Below are 22,478 nucleotides of genomic sequence, written 5' to 3' on the forward strand. Positions count from 1 at the left end.
ATACGCTTATTGCGATTTTTTTTTTTTTTACCAAAAATATGTAGCAGAAAACAAATTGGCCTAAAATGTTAAAAAATTTATATATTTTTTTTTGGGAATGTTATATAGCACAATGTGAATTGTCGCTCTTTATAGCGCAAAAAATAAAAATCGCAGAGGTGATCAAAGACCACCAAAAGAAATCTCTATTTGGGGAAAAAAAAGGACATCAATTTTATTTGGGTACAGCGTTGCATCACAGCGCAATTGTCAGTTAAAGTAACGCAGTGCCTAATCGCAAAAAATGGCCTGGTCATTAACCACTTCTCAACCGGAAGGATTTGCCCCCTTAATGACCAGGCCCTTTTTTTGCTCTATTTGTGGGGGAAAAAAAGGACATCAATTTTATTTGGATACAGCATTGTATTGCAACGACTGCAATTGTCCGTTAAAATATCGCAATGCCGAATTGCAAAAAAAGGCCTGGTCATAAGGGGGGTAAATCCTTCTGGTCCAGAAGTGGTTTTTGTTCTGCACTTGTCTAATTTTCTGCCTTTTTTGTTTAGTTTGATGGACAATTGTCCTGACAACAGCAGATGTCACATTTAATATGGCATGAATATTTTCTTTGACGCTCTTAGCGCGGGTCCTTTCACTGTACGATAGGCTGGGTGTCTGTTACCTAGCATAGCCCCTCCCACAGATTGGCCAAAACCAACAGCATATTAGTAGCCAATGATCCTCCTGTATGGGATTCTCTGTTGTTCTAATGTACTTCTATGTATCCGCACAATGATGTGACATTTCCTTCTGCACACAATCTCCTGCAGTTGGAAGGTTCCTCAAGAAGCTCTCCAACTTCAATACTGCCAGCTATTAATTCTCATTAATTAGAGTCAATCGCCATTCTTACAAAGCAATCGTGAATTATTTTCCCATGTGGCTCGATTGTTTGCTTTGCAGTCAGTCGTTGAAAGAAAAAATAAAATCAATTCTGCCTTCATTTTCATTTTCCCAGAACGATGCCTTCATAACAGAAAAGGGACCTGGATAATAAGAGAAGTATATACAGTACAAGGTATATACAGTGCCATGAAAAAGTATTCACACCCTGTGAAATTTTCCACATTTTCTCATGTTACAACCGAAAATGTAATTGTAAATTTTATGTGATAGACCGACACAAAGTGGCACATAATTGTGAAGTGGCAGGAAAAGGAGAAATGGTTTTCAAAATGTTTTACAAATACACATGTGAAAAGTGTGGCGTGCGTTTTTATTCATCCCCCCCCTGGAGTCAATACTTTGTAGAACCGCTTTTCCCTGCAATTACAGCTGCAAATTTTTTGGGGGGAGGGGGGGGGAAGAAGGAGCGCATGCTCCGCAACGCGTCGCCGTTTGTTCTACACTTTGTTCTCCAGGAAGTGACGTCATGGCCCTTCTACCTGCGGACCCACGCTACCCAGCCACCGTCAAGTGATCTGCACGTCCCCTGCCATTCCACAGGAGATCGCAGCTCATCCTCCACAGCGCCAGCTACGCTAGGATTTTGGAAGGACCCCCTGGATGACCATCACCTAGACTCTCCATTACCTTGTGATGCCTGTTTTTATCATACCTTTGTGAGTAACACTCTTTTATTTGCCATTAAAGAATCTTATTGCTACACTTAGATTGGCGCTCAGTTTTCTCTTCTCTCTTCTTACATTTTTTTTGGGGATGTCTCTTCCAGCTATTCACATCTAGAGACATTTTTGCCCATTCTTTTTACGGTGGCGGCCCGTCCATTGGGGGGGCGCAGGGGCGCCACCCCCCCTATCCATGCATTCGGCCCCCTAATCTACATGCAGGGTGCCGAGAGAAATGGATTCCAATGGGGTTTTTTTTTTTGTTTTTTTTTAAGCACGTGATTAGGGCCGGAGGCTCTAATAGGCTTCAAAAAAGGGTGGGCTCGGGGCGCTCACCCAGTTTTGTGACAATAGCGAATGAATACTCGCTATTGTCACATGGATTCTCCTCCTGGCCAATCCAGAAGTGGGTCCTGAGACACGTTTCCCGATTGGCCAAAATGAGAAGCCATGCTATTGGAGGAGGAGGGAGGAGACGCAGGGGACGCCCGACCCACGGAGGAGACTGAGGGGGAAGCTGCCACCACCGCCGCTGCCTGCCCTCCACATGTCAGGGTGAGTGAGCCGGCAACTGGATGGGGGGGGGCTTTAAGGTGTGCAGCGGGCTGGAGCTGGTGTGGTCCGGGGGGTCCCCCTTCTGGCCCATGGAGCACCAGCCGCCACTGCTTCTTTGCAAAATAGTCAGATTGGATGGAGAGCGTCTGTGAACAGAATTTTTCAAGTCTTGCCACAGATTCTCAATTGGATTTAGGTCTGGACTGATGTTTCGGATCGTTGTCCTGCTATGATAAAAAATAATACAATTAAAATACCAACAAATAAAAACTACTGACACCAGTGGGTGAACTTCCAGGATTGCAAAGGTCACACTTGCAACCGGACAATGGCAGGGGAGGCCCCAAGATGGAAGGACGGGGGCCCACTGCAGAACCTGTGAAATAGTCCCACTGCGGGGCCGTAATAAAGGGCCACACAATGAGAGTAAAGGGCCCCAGGATCAGTGGGAAGAGCCCCAAGCTTGAAGGGAAGGGCCCTGGCCAGAGGCCGGGGGGCAGAACATGGTTTCTTGCACCGGGGCCCAGAAGGTTCTAGTTACGCCTCTGCTCTGACCCTCATTTCCTCTATTAGGTCTGCAGTGTCCGACACTCCTCTCAAGCATTACATATATTGAACATTATGTGTGGCCCCTTGGAGATATTGCATTTGAGGCCACCTTTAGCTCATAAGTTGACAACCACTGGTATATACAATAATGCACAACAATGACAGCAATCTGCACAAACGGAATAACAAAATATATCAAAGCAGATTCAGCAAAACCCCAAAGTGTCTGTTCAGCATCTTAAATTGTATCAGGTATCCAGCGACAGTACAAAATCATTGGAAACCAATTTATTTCCTGTATTTATGTAGAACTGACAGATAATGAAGTGCTTTACACATCATTCCCTGTCCTCCGAAGGAGCTTACAATCTAATGTTCCCATCCAACTGAGGAAGCACGTACAGCAGAAGCAGATTCGTCATTTACCAATGAACTTACCAGTAACATTTCTGGGCTGTGAGCGGAAACCAGAGCATTAGGAAGCGATGTTAATTTTGATGTCAAATTTTCGATTTAGTTTAGGTCACTCAACCTAAAATGGTTAAAACCAGAGCCGGGACAAGGTCATCTAGAGCCCAGGGCGAACATGCTAAATTGCACCCAACCCCCCCATCATGTCTTTAAATATATCAACAGCAAAAAAACTAAGGCAGAGCATATTGCACACATAATTAACAATGATGGGAGGATGGTTACAGAGGATACTGAAAAAGCAACCGTGCTGAATGCTTTTTCTCGTCAGTCTTTACACAGGAAAAGGAGGGATACACTGACCATGACGGTATGGTTAGTAGTAATACACAGGACTTGCCACTATGGCTAACAGAGGGGGAAATCAGGGAAAGGCTGGATAAACTTAACACAAACAAATCACCAGGCCCGGATGGCGTACATCCGAGAGTACTCAAGGAACTCAGTAAAGTTATATCGAGACCACTGTTCCTGATCTTTGCTGACAGTATTAGGACAGGAGATGTACCAGGGGATTGGAAGAAAGCTAACGTGATTCCAATATTCAAAAAGGGCCAGAGGCATATCCCGGGAAATTATAGGCCTGTCAGTCTGACATCAGTAGTATGTAAACTTCTGGAGGGGATGATAAGGGACTATATCGTAGAGTTTGCTAAAGACAACAACATCATCAGCAGTAATCAGCACGGGTTTACAAATGGGCGTTCTTGTCAAACCAATCTCTTAGCATTCTACGAGGAGGTAAGCTGTGAGCTAGATAGGGGAGACCAGTGGATGTGGTGTACTTGGATTTCGCTAAGGCGTTTGATACAGTTCCCCACAAGCGCTTAATTTATAAAATAAGGTCTGCAGGTATCGATAGCAGGGTTTGCTCTTGGATACGGAACTGGCTTAAAAGGCGTGTCCAAAGGGTAGTAATAAACAGCGCATACTCAGACTGGTCTGAGGTGGTAAGCGGGGTCCCCCAAGGCTCAGTCTTGGGACCAACCTTGTTCAATTTATTCATAAACAACATTGAGGTCGGGATCAGTAGTTCGATATCAGTTTTTGCAGATGACACAAAATTGGGCAGGGCAATAACTTCACAACATGAAGCAGATATCCTACAGAATGACCTGGACAAAATAACTGAGTGGGCAACGACATGGCAAATGAGGTTTAATGTGGAGAAGTGTAAGGTTTTGCACTTGGGGACTAAAAACATAAAAACACAATACACGTTAGGAGGGGAACCCTTGGGGGAATCAAAAATGGAGAAGGATCTGGGAGTCTTAGTTGATGATAGATTAGGAAACAGCATGCAATGTCAAGCGGCAGCTGCCAAAGCCAGCAGAACATTAGCATGCATAAAGAAAGGGATGCATTCCAGAGATAAGACTATAATCCTTCCACTTTATAAAACTCTGGTCCGACCGCATCTGGAGTATTCTGTCCAGTTCTGGTCACCAGTCCTCAGGAGGGATGTGTTGGAGCTGGAGAGAGTCCAGAGAAGGGCAACTAAACTAATTAGGGGATTGGAGGACCTTGACTATGAAGAGCGTCTACAATCGCTCGATTTATTCTCCCTGGAGAAGAGATGTCTGAGGGGAGACATGATAGCAATTTATAAATATCTTAATGGGGATCCCAGCTTAGAAAAAAAGCTGTTCATTCGAAGGGATTGCATGAGGACTCGAGGGCATACAATGCGATTAGAGGAGAAGCGTTTTAACCTCAGGCAACGTGGGGGGTTCTTTACTGTTAGGGCTACAAGATTGTGGAATTCTCTACCACAAGAGGTGGTTTCTGCGGGAAGTATGGTGGCTTTCAAAAGACTCTTAGACTTACATCTCAAGGATCAGAACATTCAGGGGTATGTGAGATGATTACAGCCACTCACACCTACACAGGTTGAACTAGATGGACTATTGTCTTTATTCAACCTCACCTACTATATGTGTCAGCAAAAATCTCCCCCCAAAAAAAAAAAATCAAGCTCTAATCTGCATGCTTACCCCCTAAGCATCAATTCCCCCTCCCCCCAATACAAATCTGCACCTTCTGAAATCCCCTTCTCAGCATGAATCTATGCCCACCCCCAACCCCCCACAGCTCTGATCCTCTCATTCCCCATTTGCCCCACTGAAAAAATGCCCCACTTCTAGTAAAAACCCTTTAACCCTCGCATTTCCCTTCTGAGCACAAATCCTCTCCCCCCACTCCAATTCTCTCTCTCCCAGCACAAGTTCTCCCTAGTCCACTGGACCTAGAACAAGTCCCCCACCCCCCCAATTTCCCCTCCTAGCACAAATAGCCCCAATCATTCCTGCTAGCACAAATCCCCCCCCTCCAAAAAAAAAAGCACAAATCTTCTTCCTCCACCCCCCCTTCCAAACACAAATCCCCTCAAATTACCACTCCTAGCACACCACTCCCATCCTAGAATAAGGCTGCATTCACACGTGAGCGTAGCGTTTTTTACTGCGATTTTACCGCGATTTTCAGGCGTTTTTGGAGGCAGGCATTGACATCTATCAAAAACGCTGGTAATCAGCCCAAAAAGAAGCTCATGTACTTTTTTCAGCTACAGGCGTTTTGCTTCAGGCGTTAAAACGCTCAGATGTGAACAGGGGCCATTTAAATGAATGGGGTTTTACTTGTTGGGCGTTTTGGAACGTTTTTTTTTTTTTTTGAGCGTTTTTGGAGCTGAAAAACGCCCAGGTGTAAATGGAGCCTTATTCTTATTCCCTGCCACTCCCCAAATTCCCCCTCCCCCAACCTCCTTGTGGTCGCCCCCCCACCTCACATGATACCACAGTGCCCAAGGCAGCCGGCCCTCCTGCCCTCCCCTTGTCCCGGCCTTGGTTGAAAGCAACAGGCAGCTACAATTATAAGAAAAAAAAAAAAAAGCTATAGCTCTTCCCCTCTGTACAGATATGAGAAGCTTCACATAGTTGTCAAAAGGATTGCAATAATTTTACATACAGGAGAACTTGTATTGTATGTGTACAGGGCCTTTAAGATGCAGCCAGGCAGCCTGTTGCTTTGGATACATTGAGAAGACTCTTCCTGTGGTCACTCCTGCTGTGCACGGCGGCGGAGTAATTACAGTGGCACACCGATAAACAATGTTATTAGGCTATCGAGGTCAAACAAAACCTCCCACGCAAGTACTTTCCAATCCGGCTTCAAAAAGTGCAACAAACTTACACCATGTTCCCCATAAGTCAACATTCAATTTAGGCTTTGACTCGGAAGAGCCCTGTCATTTTCTGCACAGATATATCTAATCATTTGGAGAAAGCATTTACTGCATCGCAGCCCAACAAAGACTCCGCCGCCAGTCTACGAAAACCTCACCAGTTCGCTGCAGAAAGAGCAGCCGGTGATCATAAAACGTAGGAGTGTAAAGGGCGAGCCAAAACGGAGTCCCTACCTTCGCAGTAAGTTGGGTCGCCCTGCACCGGCACAAAACCATTTCGGCATTCGCACGTGGCTTTTGTGATCTCGTTCCGACATTCCGAGTTTTCTCCACACTGATGTCCGTCGGCGCAGAAATCATATCCTGGAATGATAAAAGAAAATACATTTATTAACGATAAATAATAAACAAGAAAGACCAAATGCACTACCAATAAATTACAGGTGTACCTGCGCTTAGGAAAATGAAATCTATTTATTTATTTATTTTTTTCCAAAAAGCTTAACCACTTAAGCCCCGGAAGATTTTACCCCCTTCCTGACCAGGGGGTATTTTGCGATTCGGCACTGCGTGACTTTAACGGACAAATGCGCGGTCGTGCGACGCCGTACCTAAACAAATTTGGCGTCCTTTTTTTTCCCACAAACAGAGCTTTCTTTTGGTGGTATTTGATCACCTGTGCGATTTTTTGATCACGCGCTATAAATAAAAAAAGAGCGACAATTTTGCAAAAATAGCAATATTTTTCACATTTTTTTATATGAAATTCCCCCCCAAAAAAATGTAAAAATCAAAATTTTTTAACATTTTCGGCCAATTTGTTTTATGCTACATATGTTTGGTAAAAAAAATCGCAAAAAGCGTATTTTGATTGGCTTGCGCAAAAGTTATCGCGTTTACTAACAATGGGAAAGATTTTTGTCATTTTTTTTTTTTAACGCGTAATGGCGGCGATCTGCAATTTTTTTTGCGGTACTGCGACATTGGGGCGGACAGATGGGACCCTTGACTGACATTTTTGACACTTTTGGGGTTTCCAGTGACATTACTACAGTAATCAGTGCTATACATATGCACTGTTACTGTAAAAATACACTGGTAGTGAAGGGGTTAACTTTATTTGTGAGGGAGGGGCTGTGTGTCCCTAGGGGCGTCATTCTAACTGTGATTGGCTGTGGCTTGAGCTGTAGGAACAATGATCAACGGTCCTACATAGTAGAACCGTATGATCAGTGTTCCTACACAGGGGAGAATGACAGGCGGCTTGTTTACACTAGCCGCCTGACTTTCTCCCTCTGCAGCGACGATCGCAGAGTGACCGGCGGACATCGGGTCCGCCGGTCACACGCGCGGGGGGGTCCGTGACCACGCGGGAGCGCGCCTCCGGGGGCGCGCGCTCGCTCCCTAGACCCTCAGCTAGTGACGTAGCCCTACGTCACTTTGCCTGTGAGGGGCTGACTGCCGACGTAGATCGTCGTTAGGCAGTCGGCAAGTGGTTAAAGATAAATAATAAACAAGAAAGACCAAATGCACTACCAATAAATCACAAGTGTACTTGCGCTTAGGAAAATGGAATCTATTTATTTATTTTTTTCCAAAAAGCTTAAGAGCCGGTTCACACTGAGGCGACACGACTTCGGGGGGCGATCTGTGAAGTCGCGTGCACCGCTGTGCACCGCGACTTCGGCGCGACTTGCAGGGACTTCACATAATGGAAGTCTATGCAAGTCGCTCCGAGGTCGCCCCGAAGTAGTACAGGACCCTTTTTCTAAGTCGGAGCGACTTGTGTCGCTCCTATTAGAATGGGTCCTGTACTACTCAATGGACCGCGACCGACCGCGACTTGTCAGGCTGACAAGTCGCCTGACAAGTCGCGGCAGTGTGAATGGGCTCTTATTGAACAAAGTACACATTAAAGAAGAGTACAATAGTTGGATCATTCCGATCAACATTCTCGGTGATCCCTACTTATTTTATCCGGTGTGTGCCAACACCCAATCTAGTGCAATTATGGGCTGCCGCTGATAAAAGGAAAAATTCCTTAACCCCAGAAGGATTTGCCCCCCTTCCTGACCAGGTCCTACTTTGCGATTCGGCACTGCATTACTTTAATGGACAATTGCGCGGTTGTGCAACGCTGTACTTAAATAATATTGATGCCCTTTTTTTTCCCCCACAAATAGAGCTTTCTTTTGGTGGTAATTGATCATCTGTGCAATTTTGATTTTTTGCGCTATAAATAAAAAAAGAGCGACAATTCTGAAAAAAAAAAAAAAAAAACAATATTTTTCACATTTTGCTATATAACATTCCCCCAAAAAATTAAAATAAATTAATTAATAAATTAATTAAAATAATAAAATAAATAATAAAATAATAAAATAGTTAAAAATATATACGTTTTTTAACATTTTAGGCCAATTTGTTTTCTGCTACATATTTTTGGTAAAAAAAAAAACGCAATAAGCGTATTTTGATTGGTTTGCGCAAAAATTATCGCGTTTACTAGCTACGGGAAAGATTTATGTAATTTTTATTGTTTTTTTTTTCTTTTACTAGCAATGGCGGCGATCTGTGATTTTTTTCGGGACTGTGACATTGCGGCGGACAGATCGGACCCCTGACTGACATTTTTTCGACACTTTTGTGGGGACCAGTGACATTACTACAGTAATCAGTGCTATACATATGCACTGTTACTGTAATAATGACACTGGCAGGGAAGGGGTTAACACTGTGGGTGATAAAGGGATTAAATGTGAGCCTAGGGGAGTGATTCTAACTGTGGGGGGCGTGGTTTGTGAAATGATCATAGAGACCTGTGATCCTATATAGAAGGATCACAGGCGCTCTGTGATCATTCAAGGGAGAAGAACGGTCAGCTGTGTTTACAACAGCAGACCGTCCTCCTCTCTCAGCAGGGAGCGATCGCGGGTGTCAGGCAGCAATCGGAGCCGCCTGCCCCGTGCATCGGAGTCCCCGCTGACGAGTGGGGGTGGGAGCGCGCTGCCGGCGACATGCGCTCACCCCCTAGCTGCAGGCATGCAACCAACGTAGGTCTATGTCGGTTCGGGCAGGAGGGCCGCCCTGCTGCTTTATACATGCGGTCCGGAAGCGGTTAAGGGTTAAGGGGGTAAATCCTTCCAGTCCAGAAATGGTTGAAAAACGGAAAACGCACTAAAAAGCGCATAGGTGGGAACGTAGTGTAAAGAGACCACTGCTTCCACACAATGAGCAAGGCTCCTTCTCTACAGCATGCTGGCAGGGGACAGGCTTTTCTACTTGGACTGCGGCTCTTTTCTAAAGATAAACCAACTCTAAGACTTTCACGCCTTTCATTTTGAGGCACCTGCAATGTATTTTTAATTGTACTTTAAGTAAGAACATCTCTATTATGACTACGATGGAGGACATTGATTGTAGAAACGATATATAATGAAATCCAGAACATTCCAAAGGGTTCACAAACATTTTCTCACAATCAAAGATTATTAACATGAATAGGTTTTTTTTTTTTTTTTTATGAATTCTTCGCACCAGCGAGCTGCGCAGACACAATAATGTTCAGCAATTTCATGTATATCTTAATAAGGTGAAATATCCCAGCGCTGTAAGCGAGATAGCGGTCTGCTGAGTTGCTTTTTTATTTTCTGAATCGCGCCAAATGGTTTTCACAGTTACTCCTTCACCAGAACGGACAGGTACGAAATTCTTTCATTAACATTATTTGATATATTAGGAAGCTGAGTCGTCAGAAAGAAAAAAAAAAAAAATTCTTCCATTTCTGACAATCTATGAAAGCGCGTAATCCAAACTCTGTGCTTATTGTGCCGACGACTGAAGCTGCTTTACATACAAATTGAAAGCTGCTTTTTGCAGTTTTGAGTTTCCTCTCTGCTCTTTTAAAAAAATGGAAGCTGGAGTTCTTGGATGATTAACTATTGGTTAGCCGAAAATGGATTTACAGAATGTAGAAAGGAGGAGGAGAGTGCCACGGATCTAACATGGGTCCAGAAAATCTTGATTGCACAAGAGAAGAGGTCAGAAATGAAATTTCCGGGGCTTGATACTCCCCCTTCATCAGGGCTTAGATGTTGGTGGTAAAGGATGAGAACAATCCACAACAAATTGCCAAATAAAAGGAAAAGAGTCAGGGGCGTAACTACAGGGGTTGCACATGCAACCGGGCCCAATGCTCCAGGGGGCCTGTGCAGCTCCCCTGTCCACCTGGATAGGAGGGGCAGCATGTAGAGAAATCACTGTCCTCCTTTTTCCCCCTGTAGCTGCTGGAGAAAAATGGAGGAGATTGGTTCCTCTGTAGGCTGCCCCCGCCACTCTTCCTATCCAGTTCAATTGTGTTCTGCTGGCTCTGGGCCCCTGTGTGCTCCCCAGAGAGTGCTGAGTTGAGCTGAGGGGATCCGGTGTGCCGAGAACCAGCGGAGAGCGAGAGGGGTCCAGTCCCAGGAAAGCCTACACAGGTCGTGAGTACTGAGGATTGCCCCTGGGGGTCTGCCTGAAGTGTTAGAGGAGACCACTCCGGGGAAGGTTCTGGGATCCAGTGTCAGCTAGCTGTAAAGGGGGTACCTAGGTTGAGGACCCTGAAGTGACAGAGGGGGTGCATAGTCAGTGGACCCCGAAGAGCTAAAAGTGTAAAGGGGGCGTCTGCAGTTTGGGCCCTGAATTGTGCAGAGTACCAGTTGAGAGTTGCAGCCATACAGGAATTCACACCAAGCTGCCTCAAGCCAGTGCAAGGCTGGGAGGGGGTAGTCAGTGACTTTGCAGTGCTGCAGTATCAGTATTTCAATACTCCACAGTCCTGAGTCTTTTGGAATTAAAGTCGAGGATTCAGCACTTCTTTCAAGTTACAGAGTGTTTCAAGCGTCAGTGAGCGTTGGCTAGCGTCGGCTGGCATCAAGGCAGCCTTAACAGACATTTTCTGGATAAAGTCCCAAGTTGTACTTGGATGAGCCTAAAGAAGTATCCCACTCATTCCCTTCTCCCCTCCCCTTAAATACAATAAAACAACAAAACAAAGATGCCGGAGTTGTCAATGTCTCAGTTCTCACACCCAGGGCCGCAGCTCACATGGGCTGGAGAGGTAACCGGTAACGATGGCAGACCCATATCAGGCCACTGGCCTGGAAAAACTGCTACATACTATTTAGACGTATACACATTTTTGTTACAGCTAGAAACTGTGATTATGGATATTGAGGGACATATTTTCAATGCACATTAGTGATCGACCGATATCGTTTTTTCATTGCCAATATCGATACCGATATTTTGGTCATCGCGTATCGGTACAGCCGATATGGACCAATATTTTCGTACATTTAAAAAAAATATATTTTTTATTTTTTAGCACTTGATGGGTACTCTTGTGGAGGGATCTGGGGGTCTAATAGACCCCAAACCCCTCCTCTGCACTTAAAAGCATTCAAAACGCCAAGTTTGGCTGTTTGAAATGCTGTCATTTTTTTGAGTCTGGCGCCAGTACCCGGAAGGGATGTTATGAAATCGTTCTAGGTTTTTACATGGAGACCTGATCAGACCTGAATGTGGCTTTGCTCGGGTCTTCGGCTGTCGTGCAGGCTGGTTGCCCAGGTCTCCCGGAGGGACAGGAGACCCGGGCGAGCCGTGGAAAGCGGCCGGGGGGGGCGTCCCCTCCCGCTCCTTGTAATGACAGCCGAGCGGCGTCTCAGCCGCATCGGTTGTCATTACAACTATCGGCTATGGATGCCGGTATCGGGGTGATGCCTCTAGATGCAGGCATCACTCCGGTACAAGCACTTTCCGAAATATAGGTAATAGTCCTGACTCCAGACGAGGCTGTCCAAGGTGAGGGAGAATGACGTCACAAAAATATTGGCAATATCGGCCAGTTGTGGGGCCGATACCGATATATATCGGGGAAAGTGCATATCGGCCCTCGATATATCGACTTTGCCAATAATCGGTCGATCCCTAATTCACATACAGTATGTCACATCCACTCTCCACCTGTTCCCCAGAGGATTTATTCCAGTTCTGCATCTTCAGCTCCCAGGCCAGACGTGCCTCACCACCACCCGATGGGAATGTTGCTTTGTCATTCCGGCTCAGACGATTTGTAAGTACAGGGTTCACTTAACAGGGTCCCCTATGATTTGCAATACATCACTTGCCATTCTGATGCATATTTTTTAATTGATATTCTATAGACATGTTTTATGCGCATACACTCCTGAAGAAGTGAGCGGTAGCTCACGAAACGCGTTGAGTTTTAAAGATGCCTCTGTACCACCATGTATAAACACAATTATAATCTTCTAGCATGTATTATACCATGTAGTTACTACTAATTGGTTTGGCAATTTTCTATGCTCTTTGTATATAATACATTTCCTGTTTACTTTTTAATAAATTCAGACAATATGTTTACTTCACTTTAAGTGGCCACCAGTGTTCACTTCATTTAAAGTCCCAGGGCTCAATTCTCATCTGTTGCATATGTTTAAAGGGATGGAGACGTGTCCATGGCAGCACTGGACCTTTCGTTTTTTTGAATGTATAGACTTCAGCTTTACATAGTTACATAGTTAGTCGGGTTGAAAAAAGACACAAGTCCATCCGGATCAACCAATAAAAAACAAAAAACAGTAAAGAAAACACAACCATACAATCCCATATACACAATCCTATACCCGCAATTGATCCAGAGAGGCAATCAGATATTCCCTGGATCAACTTTACCTATAAATATTAGTACCCAGTTATATTATGTACACCCAGGATAGAATCCAGGACTTTTTTAAAGCAATCTAGTGAGCTGGCCAGAACCACCTCTGGAGGGAGTCTATTCCACATTTTCACAGCTCTTACTGTGAAGAAACATTTCCGTATTTGAAAACAAAATCTCTTTTCCTCTAGACATAAAGAGCGCCCCCTTGTCCTCTGTGATGGCCTTAAAGTGAATAACTCAACACCAAGTTCACTATATGGACCTCTTATGTATTTAAACATGGTGATCATATCCCCCCCCTTATGTATTTATACATGGTGATCATACCCCCCTTATGTATTTAAACATGGAGATCATATCCCCCCTTATGTATTTATACATGGAGTTCATATCCCCCATTATGTATGTATACATGGTGATCATATCCCCATATCCCCCCTTATGTATTTATACATGGTGATCATATCCCCCCTTATGTAATTATACATGGTGATCATATCTCCCCTTATGCATTTATACATGGAGCTCATACCCCCCCTTATGTATTTATACATGGAGATCATATGCCCCCCTTATGTATTTATACATGGTGATTATATCCCCCTTATGTATTTATATATGGTGATCATATCCCCCCCTTATGTATTTATACATGGTGATCATATCCCCCCTTATGTATTTATACATGGAGATCATATCCCCCCTTATGTATTTATAAATGGTGATCATATCCCCCCTTATGTATTTATACATGGAGATCACATCCCCCCTTATTTTTTATACATAGTGATTATATCCCCCCCTTATGTATTTATATATAATGATCATATCCCCCCTTATGTATTTATACATGAAGATCATATCCCCCCTTATTTTTGTACATAGTGATCATATCCCCCCTTATGTATTTATACATGGTGATTATATCCCCCCTTATGTATTTATACATGGTGATCATATCCCCCGTTATGTATTTATACATGTTGATCATACCCCCCCTTTATGTATTTATACATGTTGATCACATCCCCCCTTAATCTCCTCTTCTCAAAAAAGAATACATTCAGTTCCTCTAATCTCTCCTCATAGCTGAGCTCCTCCATGCCTCTTATCAGTTTGGTTCCCCTTCTCTGCACTTTCTCCAGTTCCCCGATATCCTTTTTGAGAACTGGAGCCCAAAACTGAACTGCATATTCCAGATGAGGTCTTACTAATGATCTGTACAGGGGCAAAATTATATCTCTCTCTCTGGAGTCCATGCCTCTCCTAATACAAGAAAGGACTTTGCCTGCTTTAGAAACTGCAGCTTGGCGTTGCATGCTATTAATAATAATGCGGAGTTCCACTCAAAATTGGAGTTTCCGCTTTAAGTGGTCCCGACCCCTTGACATGCCACATTTGGCATGTAATTTTTTTTTTGGGGGGGGGGTGAAGCGGGTACCTTGTTATGACAGGTACCCGCTCCCACTTCCGCTCAGGCCACCTAGGCGGCTCGAGCGGAGGTTCTCCTCTCCCCTTCCTTCCCTGCAATCTTCTGGGACACGTCACAGGTCCCAGAAGATTGCCTGGCCAGTCACACTGCGCAGCGTGACTCACGCATGTGCAATGCTCACCCGGCTGTGAAGCCGCAAGCTGTCACAGTTGGGTGCCCACAGTAGTGATGCCGGCGCCGTGGGGAGAAGACGGAGGGAACCGAGGCTCCCACCAGCCGCATCGCTGGACCATGCGTGTTTATTTAAAGTCAGCAGCTACACTTTTAATAAACTTTTAATAAACACAAAAGCCAGTGGAACTGCGCTTTAAGCCTATGATTAAGCTTGAAGCCCTGCTCTTTTGAAAACTAAAAAAAGATGTTTTGGTTTGAGTTACACTATACTTTTACTTGTGGTTTTATCCTAGTTATTACCAAAAATGTATTTTCACAAATACTTTAACATATCACAGGTCCATAAAAAAAATACTTTTTATATATGACATGCATTCAGTTCTTATAGTGAACAAGTGTTTAGCAAAATAGGAAAAAAAAATGCTTCTTCCCATCGCGGTGTTGGCAGCCATGGAAAACATCCAGTTTAGTATAACGCTTCCGGCCGCTTTGGTAGTCCTCTTCAGCATAAATATATCCTGTCACCAATCAGCAGCCAATGCACGATCACTTATTTACTGTATGTATGCAGAATAATAAAGCGGACATGCCAGATTAATGGTGTGTGCGAAATCAGTGCCTCTCAGATGCGGCACACTTAGACATTATAGCTGAGATGGACTCCACTCTGCTTATTAGGATGATGAATATACAATACTCCCCTACAGATCTATTAGAAGGTGTGTACCATAAGCTGTATTGTAGCATTAATGGGCTGGAAATTATGGAGTATCAGCCACTAAAGCAGTGGCCTACACAGGACATAGAACACGTATTATGGAGAAGATTAAAACAGAACCTAACAAAGGATATGGGGCTGCTTGCAGCAGGGGAGGACTGGGCCAGGGGGCAGGGGGGCAATTTATGTCTGATGTCCTGTAAAATGGCTGCACTGATTCTGCCACAGGCATTCCTAAAGGATTCCCGGTGAAGAGAAGTAAAACGTTTCTGCCACTGACCTACTGAGTGCGGGATAAAGACAAGGACAGAGAGCAGGCCTCCCTCCCCAGCATGGATGGTGTAAATTGTGCCTGAGCAGAGGCCAGTTCCATGCCCCACTTGAGACTCTCCTCCCCCGGCCAGCCCCAACCGAGCTGTCCCAGCTCCCCCCAACCGCCCCCTGCTGGCCAGGTTGGGAACCTGGATTCAGCCAGGGAGTAGAGAGTACCTGGAGCAGGGCTTCAGCCAGGAATGGGGGTCAGGAGAAGGACGGGAAGAGGGAGAGTGGGAGGGGGGCAGAGTCCCTGCACCATGGGCCTCTGGTTTGTACTTGCCCCCTGGGCTGCAAGTTGCCAGTCTGCCCCTGGCTTGTAGGCCGGGGCCAACTTGGGGAGCACATACTTTACCAAGTTTTATCTCATGTTATATTTCTGCACTGTTTTATGTAAATATGGTTAGTGGGTTTTGTCTATAAAGGCGGCCCGGAAGTCATGAGGAGGTTACGATGCAGGTTCATGGCTCTGCCCCCTTGTGGCGGGCCATAGATAAGAGGGGAGGCAACCTAGCAGGATACTTTTGATGGGGGAATTGCCAGGAGGACTGCAGCCTCATTTAACTTTTGGGGGGGCTCCTCCCTGGTGGTACCCAGTCAGAGTACCAAAGCATTCTATGCATGAAGGTAAAAAAACCTTCAGTATGCAGCACCCTCGCCTCCCATTAGCCCCCCCCCCCAATACTTACCCAAGCTCAATTGCAATCCAGCAATGTGCACAAAAACGGCTGCTCTCTCAGGTCTCTGCCTACTCATTGGCTGGGAGACAGAAGCAGGAGCCATTGCTGTCAATCACAGTCAGTAAGGAGGGAGCAGGGGTGGGGACAAGCCCCGTTCTGTGGGTCTTATGAGCACACAGAGCACGGCTAGGAAGCGAGCATGCATGAGTGCCCCCATAGGGGGATTGCTATGGGGTCATTTAGAGAAGAGGAGCGCCAGCAGGAGACTCGAGAAGAGAATAATCAAGGCTGCTCTGTGCAAAACCATTACACATAGCAGGCAAGTATTACATGTTTGTTATTTAAAAGGAAATACCTTTAATATCACTTTAAAGGACTTTGTTGTATTGAAGGTATGAAGTGGGGCAGCCTGAATTCCTCAGACAACCTAACCTTGTTTCTCCCGAACCTTGAAACATTTGCTCCTCCCATGAACTTCCTATTTAGGCCTTTGTACTTCCTGTTTGCCAGATTATTGTGCTCTCTTTCTAGCCACTAGAGATGCAAAACTGCTCACTGGTACACAAATAAAAACCTAACATAAATGTAAACTTTTCCACAATCTATAATATATATATATATATATAAATATATATATACAGAATATATATAATAAAAATGATATTAAATGTTTAGATTAAAAAATAAATAAATAACATGTTACCTGCTCTGCCTAATGGTTCTCCCCAGAGCAGCCCCAATCCTCCTCTACCTCCACCGGGCCAAGCTGTCTAACAACAGTGGCAATTAGAAGGGTTAGGAGAAACCATGTGGCACTGATGGGGAGCTTATGATGATCAGTGTCTATTCATATTATTTGAACTATTTAAAAAATGTTTTAAAGCAGTATTAAACCCAAAATTAAAAACAACATGTAATATATTGCAGTTTATCAATCATTAGATGTGGTGGTTGCATTTTTTTTTTCTTTAGGCTTTTTCTCTGTTTTTCATGTCCTGCCTAGCTGGCATCACCTGTCTCACAGAGCTGACAGCAGGAGGCAGCACAGCTCTAGATGGAGGGCGGGAGCTGCTGCGTTAGCAAGCAGGTGATTAATTGCTAAGATGCAGGGTGGTCCTAGCAACCAATCACTAGCTTGCAGTTCCTGCCCCCTATCCAGATCTGCTGTGCCTCCTGCCTGTGTAAGATAGGACAGGAAGGGGGAGATGTGAAGGGAGAACTGAGGACAACAGAATTGTGGGGGGTGCTGAGACTGGATTTGGGGGGGCTGAAGAGAATAATGGGGGCAGAGGAGAGTAATAGGGAGTTCAGGACAGTAATAGGGGGATGAGGACAGTAATGGGGGGGGGGTAAGGACAGTAATGATGGGGGACTGAAGACAGTAATGGGGGGACCTTGGGACAATAATGAGGTGGGCTGAAGATAGTAGTAGGGGGAGGCTGACAGTAATGTAAGAGGGGCTGGGGACAGTAATGTGAGGGGGGCTGAGGACAGTAATGTAAGAGGGGCTAAAGACAGTAGTGGGGGGGGGGTGGCTGACCATAATGTAAGGGGGGCTGAGGACAGTAGTGGGGGTGCTCACAGTATTGTAAGGGGGGCTGAGGACAGTAATGTAAGGGGGGCTGGAGACAGTAATGTAAAGGGGGCGGAGGACAGTAGTGGGGGGGTGGCTGATAGTAATGTAAGGGGGGCTGAGGATAGTAATGGGGGGAGCTTGGGACAGTAATGAGGTGGGCTGAAGACAGTAATGGGGTGGACTGAGGACAGTAGTGGGAGGAGGCTGACAGTAAGGTAAGAGGGGCTGGCGACAGTGATGTGAGGGAGGGGTGAGGACAGTAATGTAAGAGGGGCCAAGGACAGTAGTGGGGGGGGGGATATGGCTGACAGTAATGTAAGGGGGGCTGAGTACAGTAGTGGAGGGGCTCACAGTATTGTAAGGGGGGCTGAGGACAGTAATGTGGGGGGGCTGAGGAAAGTAGTGGAGGGGAGGCTGGCAGTAATGTAAGGGGGCTGGGAACAGTAATGGGGGGGCTGAGGACAGTAGTGGGGGGGGCTGACAGTAATTTAAGGGGGCTAGGGACAGTAATGTAAGGGGGGCTGAGGACAGAAATGGGGGGGGGGGCTGACAGTAATGTAAGGGGGCTGGGGACAGTAATGTGAAGAGGGGATTTTGATATGAAGGGGAGGGAACTATGATGTGAAGGGGGGGCTGAGGCTACTGATGTAACAGTGGGATTGTGATATGGTGCTCTGTTTAAATCTTTGCACATTCCCATCCCAAATAATTTGTGCACACATCCCAGGTAAGGTGCATAAATAATTTTAATAGGCTGCCCCACCCGCAACTAATGCAGAAAAAGAAGCCCCTACCCTTTTCTTTTTTAAAATCATTCTGCACTGAGCCGCATGGTGCTGCAGCACCATGTGGTTTGGCGCATGCAAAGATAGGTGCTGATTTGTGGGGGTGCTTTTAAGAATCAATGGCACCCCTGTGCATCTGTTGCCAGTACAGTAAGAAGACTACAATCACCTCCAGCAAACAGAAAGAGGACTTGTATGTTATGTGTTGATTTGTAGGTAGGGTGCATCAAGGGTGATCAGCAGATTATATTTTCCTTTAAAAATATATATTAACCTCCAAATAAAAGAGTATACATTGATCAATAATACTTATTTCCATGACACAAGTTTCCACTTCACCACCTTTATTTGTAACAAATTTGTACAAAATTGCAATTTCACAATAATGAATGCCTAAATTAAATATTCAACTCATTCCCTATTTTTTCCAAGAAAAAAAAATGCTTGCAATGTACTTAAGAAGGCCTCCTCAAAGAAACTTCAGTAAAACAGTGCATTGAAGTGAGGAAATCTGGGTCGTCGGTGGTGGGAAGCTCTCAAAATGGGGGCAATGGATGCTATGGTTCAGACAGCCACACTTAATTGTTCTAAATGTCCATAAAGAAATAAAAAACTTTCAGGATGCTAATTAAAAAAATGTTCTAGTGTGGAAATAAAAAGAGAGATAACTCTTCGAAGGTGGAAGGATGGACCGACGCAGTCCTCCAGCTCCTGATATTGAGACACCGTCATACCTTGGAAGTGCATGCTGGGACTTGTGTTTGGAGAAGTACTGAAGAAATATAGATTGGCTGCATCCTGGGGAGGCTAAAAATTCCTTTTTCCACAAAAAAAAAAGTGCCAAGATTTTACTGGAGAAGTTCAATGTAAAAAAACAAAATCAATAATAAATGATCAATGAGTCCACCAGATGTCTTGGGTGGCATCCAATTCTCTGTGTGCGGGGTTCAGCAGTGAACTCAATCCCTCTGGGTAGAAGTAGGTGTCTGGGGCTCTCCCGGGGTTTATCCGCTGGACAGAACTTCAGGATCTGTGTTGTGAAAACAGGAAATGGTGCTTTGAGCCGGCTTGTACAAGTCCAGATTCAACGTCACAGAAATATATCAATTAAATGAGATTATTAGAAAGCAACTCAAGACAACGTGGAGGGCCAATGGTGCAATGGCAAAAAATGTTGGAATCAAAGCAATCAATCAATTTCTGCTCAAGGACTATGTTCAAATCAAATGTCTAACATTCCTCTCCTGAAATGCTCTTCTCTGCTGGAGGGCTCTGCTCCTTCTTCTAAACCTCCTCTCTCGAAATACTCTGCACCACTGAAGGACACCTCTATCTAATGTTCTTCTCTCAAAATACTCTGCACTACTGGGGGACTCTGGCCTTTCCTTTAGCTGTCCTCTCCTAAAATATTCTGAAATGCTGGAGGACTCTGCTCCTCCTCTATAACTCTCCTCTCCTAAAATACTCTGCACTGCTGGAGGACTCTGTTCCTTCTGCTAACTCTCCTTTCTTGAAATACTCTGCATCGATGAAGGACTATCTAATGTTCCTTCTCTCGCTGGAAGACCCTGCTCTTTCTTCTATAGGACACTCCTCTATTAAAATACTCTTCATTGCCGGATGACTCTTCCTCTACCTAAATCACCTCTCCTGAAATACTCTACTCCTTCCTCTATCTCTCTTTTCCTAACTCTGCTCTGCTGGAGGAATCATCTATCTAATGCTCCTCTCTTGAAATATACTCTGAAATGCTGGAGAACTCTGTTCTTTCCTCTAACTCTCCACTCCTGAAATATTCTTCTCTGCTGGAGGACTCTGCTCCTTCCTCAAATTCTCTTCTCCTGAAAAACTCTGCATTGCTGGAGGACTCTGGTCCTTTCTCTAGTTCTCTTCTCCTGAATACTCTGGACTGCTGGAGGACTCTGCTGTTTCCTTCCAAGGTATAACTCTCCTCTCCTAGAAAATAGTTTTTGCACTACTGGAGGACTCTGGCCTTTTCTTTAGCTCTCCTCTCCTAAAATATTCTGAAATGCTGGATAACTCTAATCTCTCCTCTATCTAACTCTCCACTCCTGAAATATTCTTCTCTGCTGAAGGACTCTGCTCCTTTCTCTAATTTTCTTCTTCTGAAAAACTCTGCACTGCTGGAGGACTCTGGTCCTTTCTCCAGTTCTCCTCTCCTGAATATTCTGGATTGCTGGAGGACTCTGCTTTTTCCTTCCAAGGTATAACTCTCCTGTCCTTGAAAAAAGTTTTTACACTACTGGAGGACTCCGGCCTTTCCTTTATCTCTCCTCTCCTAAAATATTCTGCAATGCTGGAGGACTCTGCTCCTCCTCTATAACTCTCCTCTCCTAAAATACTCTGCACTGCTGGAGGACTCTGCTCCTTCCCCTAACTCTCCTTTCTTAAAATACTCTGCATCGATGAAGGACTATCTAATGTTCCTTCTCTCGCTGGAAGACCCTGCTTTTTCTTCTATAGGACACTCCTCTATTAAAATACTCTGCATTGCTGGATGACTCAGTGTCTTTCTCTACCTAAATCTCCTGTCCTGAAATACTCCTTCTTATAACTCTCTTCTCCTAACTCTGTTCTGCTGGAGGACTCCTCTATCTAATGCTCCTTTCTTGAAATGTACTCTGAAATGCTGGAGAACTCTGTTCCTTCCTCTAACGCTCCACTACTAAAATATATTCTTCTCTACTGAAGGACTCTGCTCCTTCCTGTAATTCTCTTCTCCTGAAAAACTCTGCACTGCTGGAGGACTCTGGTCCTTTCTCTAGTTCTCCTCTCCTGAATACTCTTGATTGCTGGAGGACTCTGCTGTTTCCTTCCAAGGTACAACTCTCCTCTCCTAGATAAAAAAGAAAAACTTTGCACTACTGGAGGACTCTGGCCTTTCCTTTAGCTCTCCTCTCCTAAAATATTCTGAAATGCTGGAGGACAATGCTCCTCCTCTATAACTCTCCTTTCCTAAAATACTCTGCACTGCTGGAGGACTCTGCTACTTCCCCTAACTCTTCTTTTTTGAAATACTCTGCATTTATGACGGACTATCTAATGTCTAAATCTCCTCTCCTGAAATACTCTACTCCTTCCTCTAACTCTCTTCTCCTAACTCTGCTCTGCTGGAGGACTCCTCTATCTAATGCTCCTCCCTTGAAATATACTCTAAAATGCTGGAGAACTCTGTTCCTTCCTCTGTCTAACTCTCCACTTCTGAAATATTCTTCTCTGCTGAAGGACTCTGCTCCTTCCTGTAATTCTCTTCTCCTGAAAAACTCTGCACTGCTGGAGGACTCTGGTCCTTTCCCTAGTTCTCCTCTCCTGAATACTCTGGATTGCTGGAGGACTCTGCTGTTCCCTTCCAAGGTATAACTCTCCTCTCCTAAAATACTCTGCACTGCTGGAGGACTCTGCTCCTTCCTCTATAACCCTCCTCTCCTGAAATACTCTGCTGGAGGACTGTTCTCCTTCTACCGTCTAACTCTTCTATCCCAAAATACTCTGCACTGTTGGAGAACTCTGATCATCTTCTATTTCACTCTCCCCGGCTGAAATGCTCTGCCCTGCTGTAGGCAATATGATTGGTTACCAACTGGAAAAGTCAGAATCTAATTGGTTGCTGTTGATTGCACCAACATTTCCCCATCATTAGTTCTGCACATGGCTGTCCTCCAGTAGTCATGTAATCCCAACACAGATCCTGCC

At 44.9% G+C, this 22,478-nt stretch overlaps 1 protein-coding gene across 2 annotated transcripts in view; it reads right to left on the bottom strand.

The window, feature by feature from the left end:
* The window catches only part of NELL1 (neural EGFL like 1), a 1,211,404-nt gene that overhangs the window by 669,988 nt on the left and 518,938 nt on the right, over positions 1 to 22,478 (bottom strand). For both annotated transcript variants that reach the window (XM_082270280.1, XM_082270281.1), the window contains exon 12: positions 6,598 to 6,726. In XM_082270280.1, coding sequence (XP_082126406.1) covers positions 6,598 to 6,726 — 129 coding nt within the window. The remainder of the gene's footprint in view (positions 1 to 6,597; positions 6,727 to 22,478) is intronic.

The sequence above is a fragment of the Pelophylax lessonae genome (genome assembly GCF_965119305.1).
Source record: "Pelophylax lessonae genome assembly, chromosome: 10".
Classification (NCBI taxonomy): Eukaryota; Metazoa; Chordata; class Amphibia; order Anura; family Ranidae; genus Pelophylax; species Pelophylax lessonae.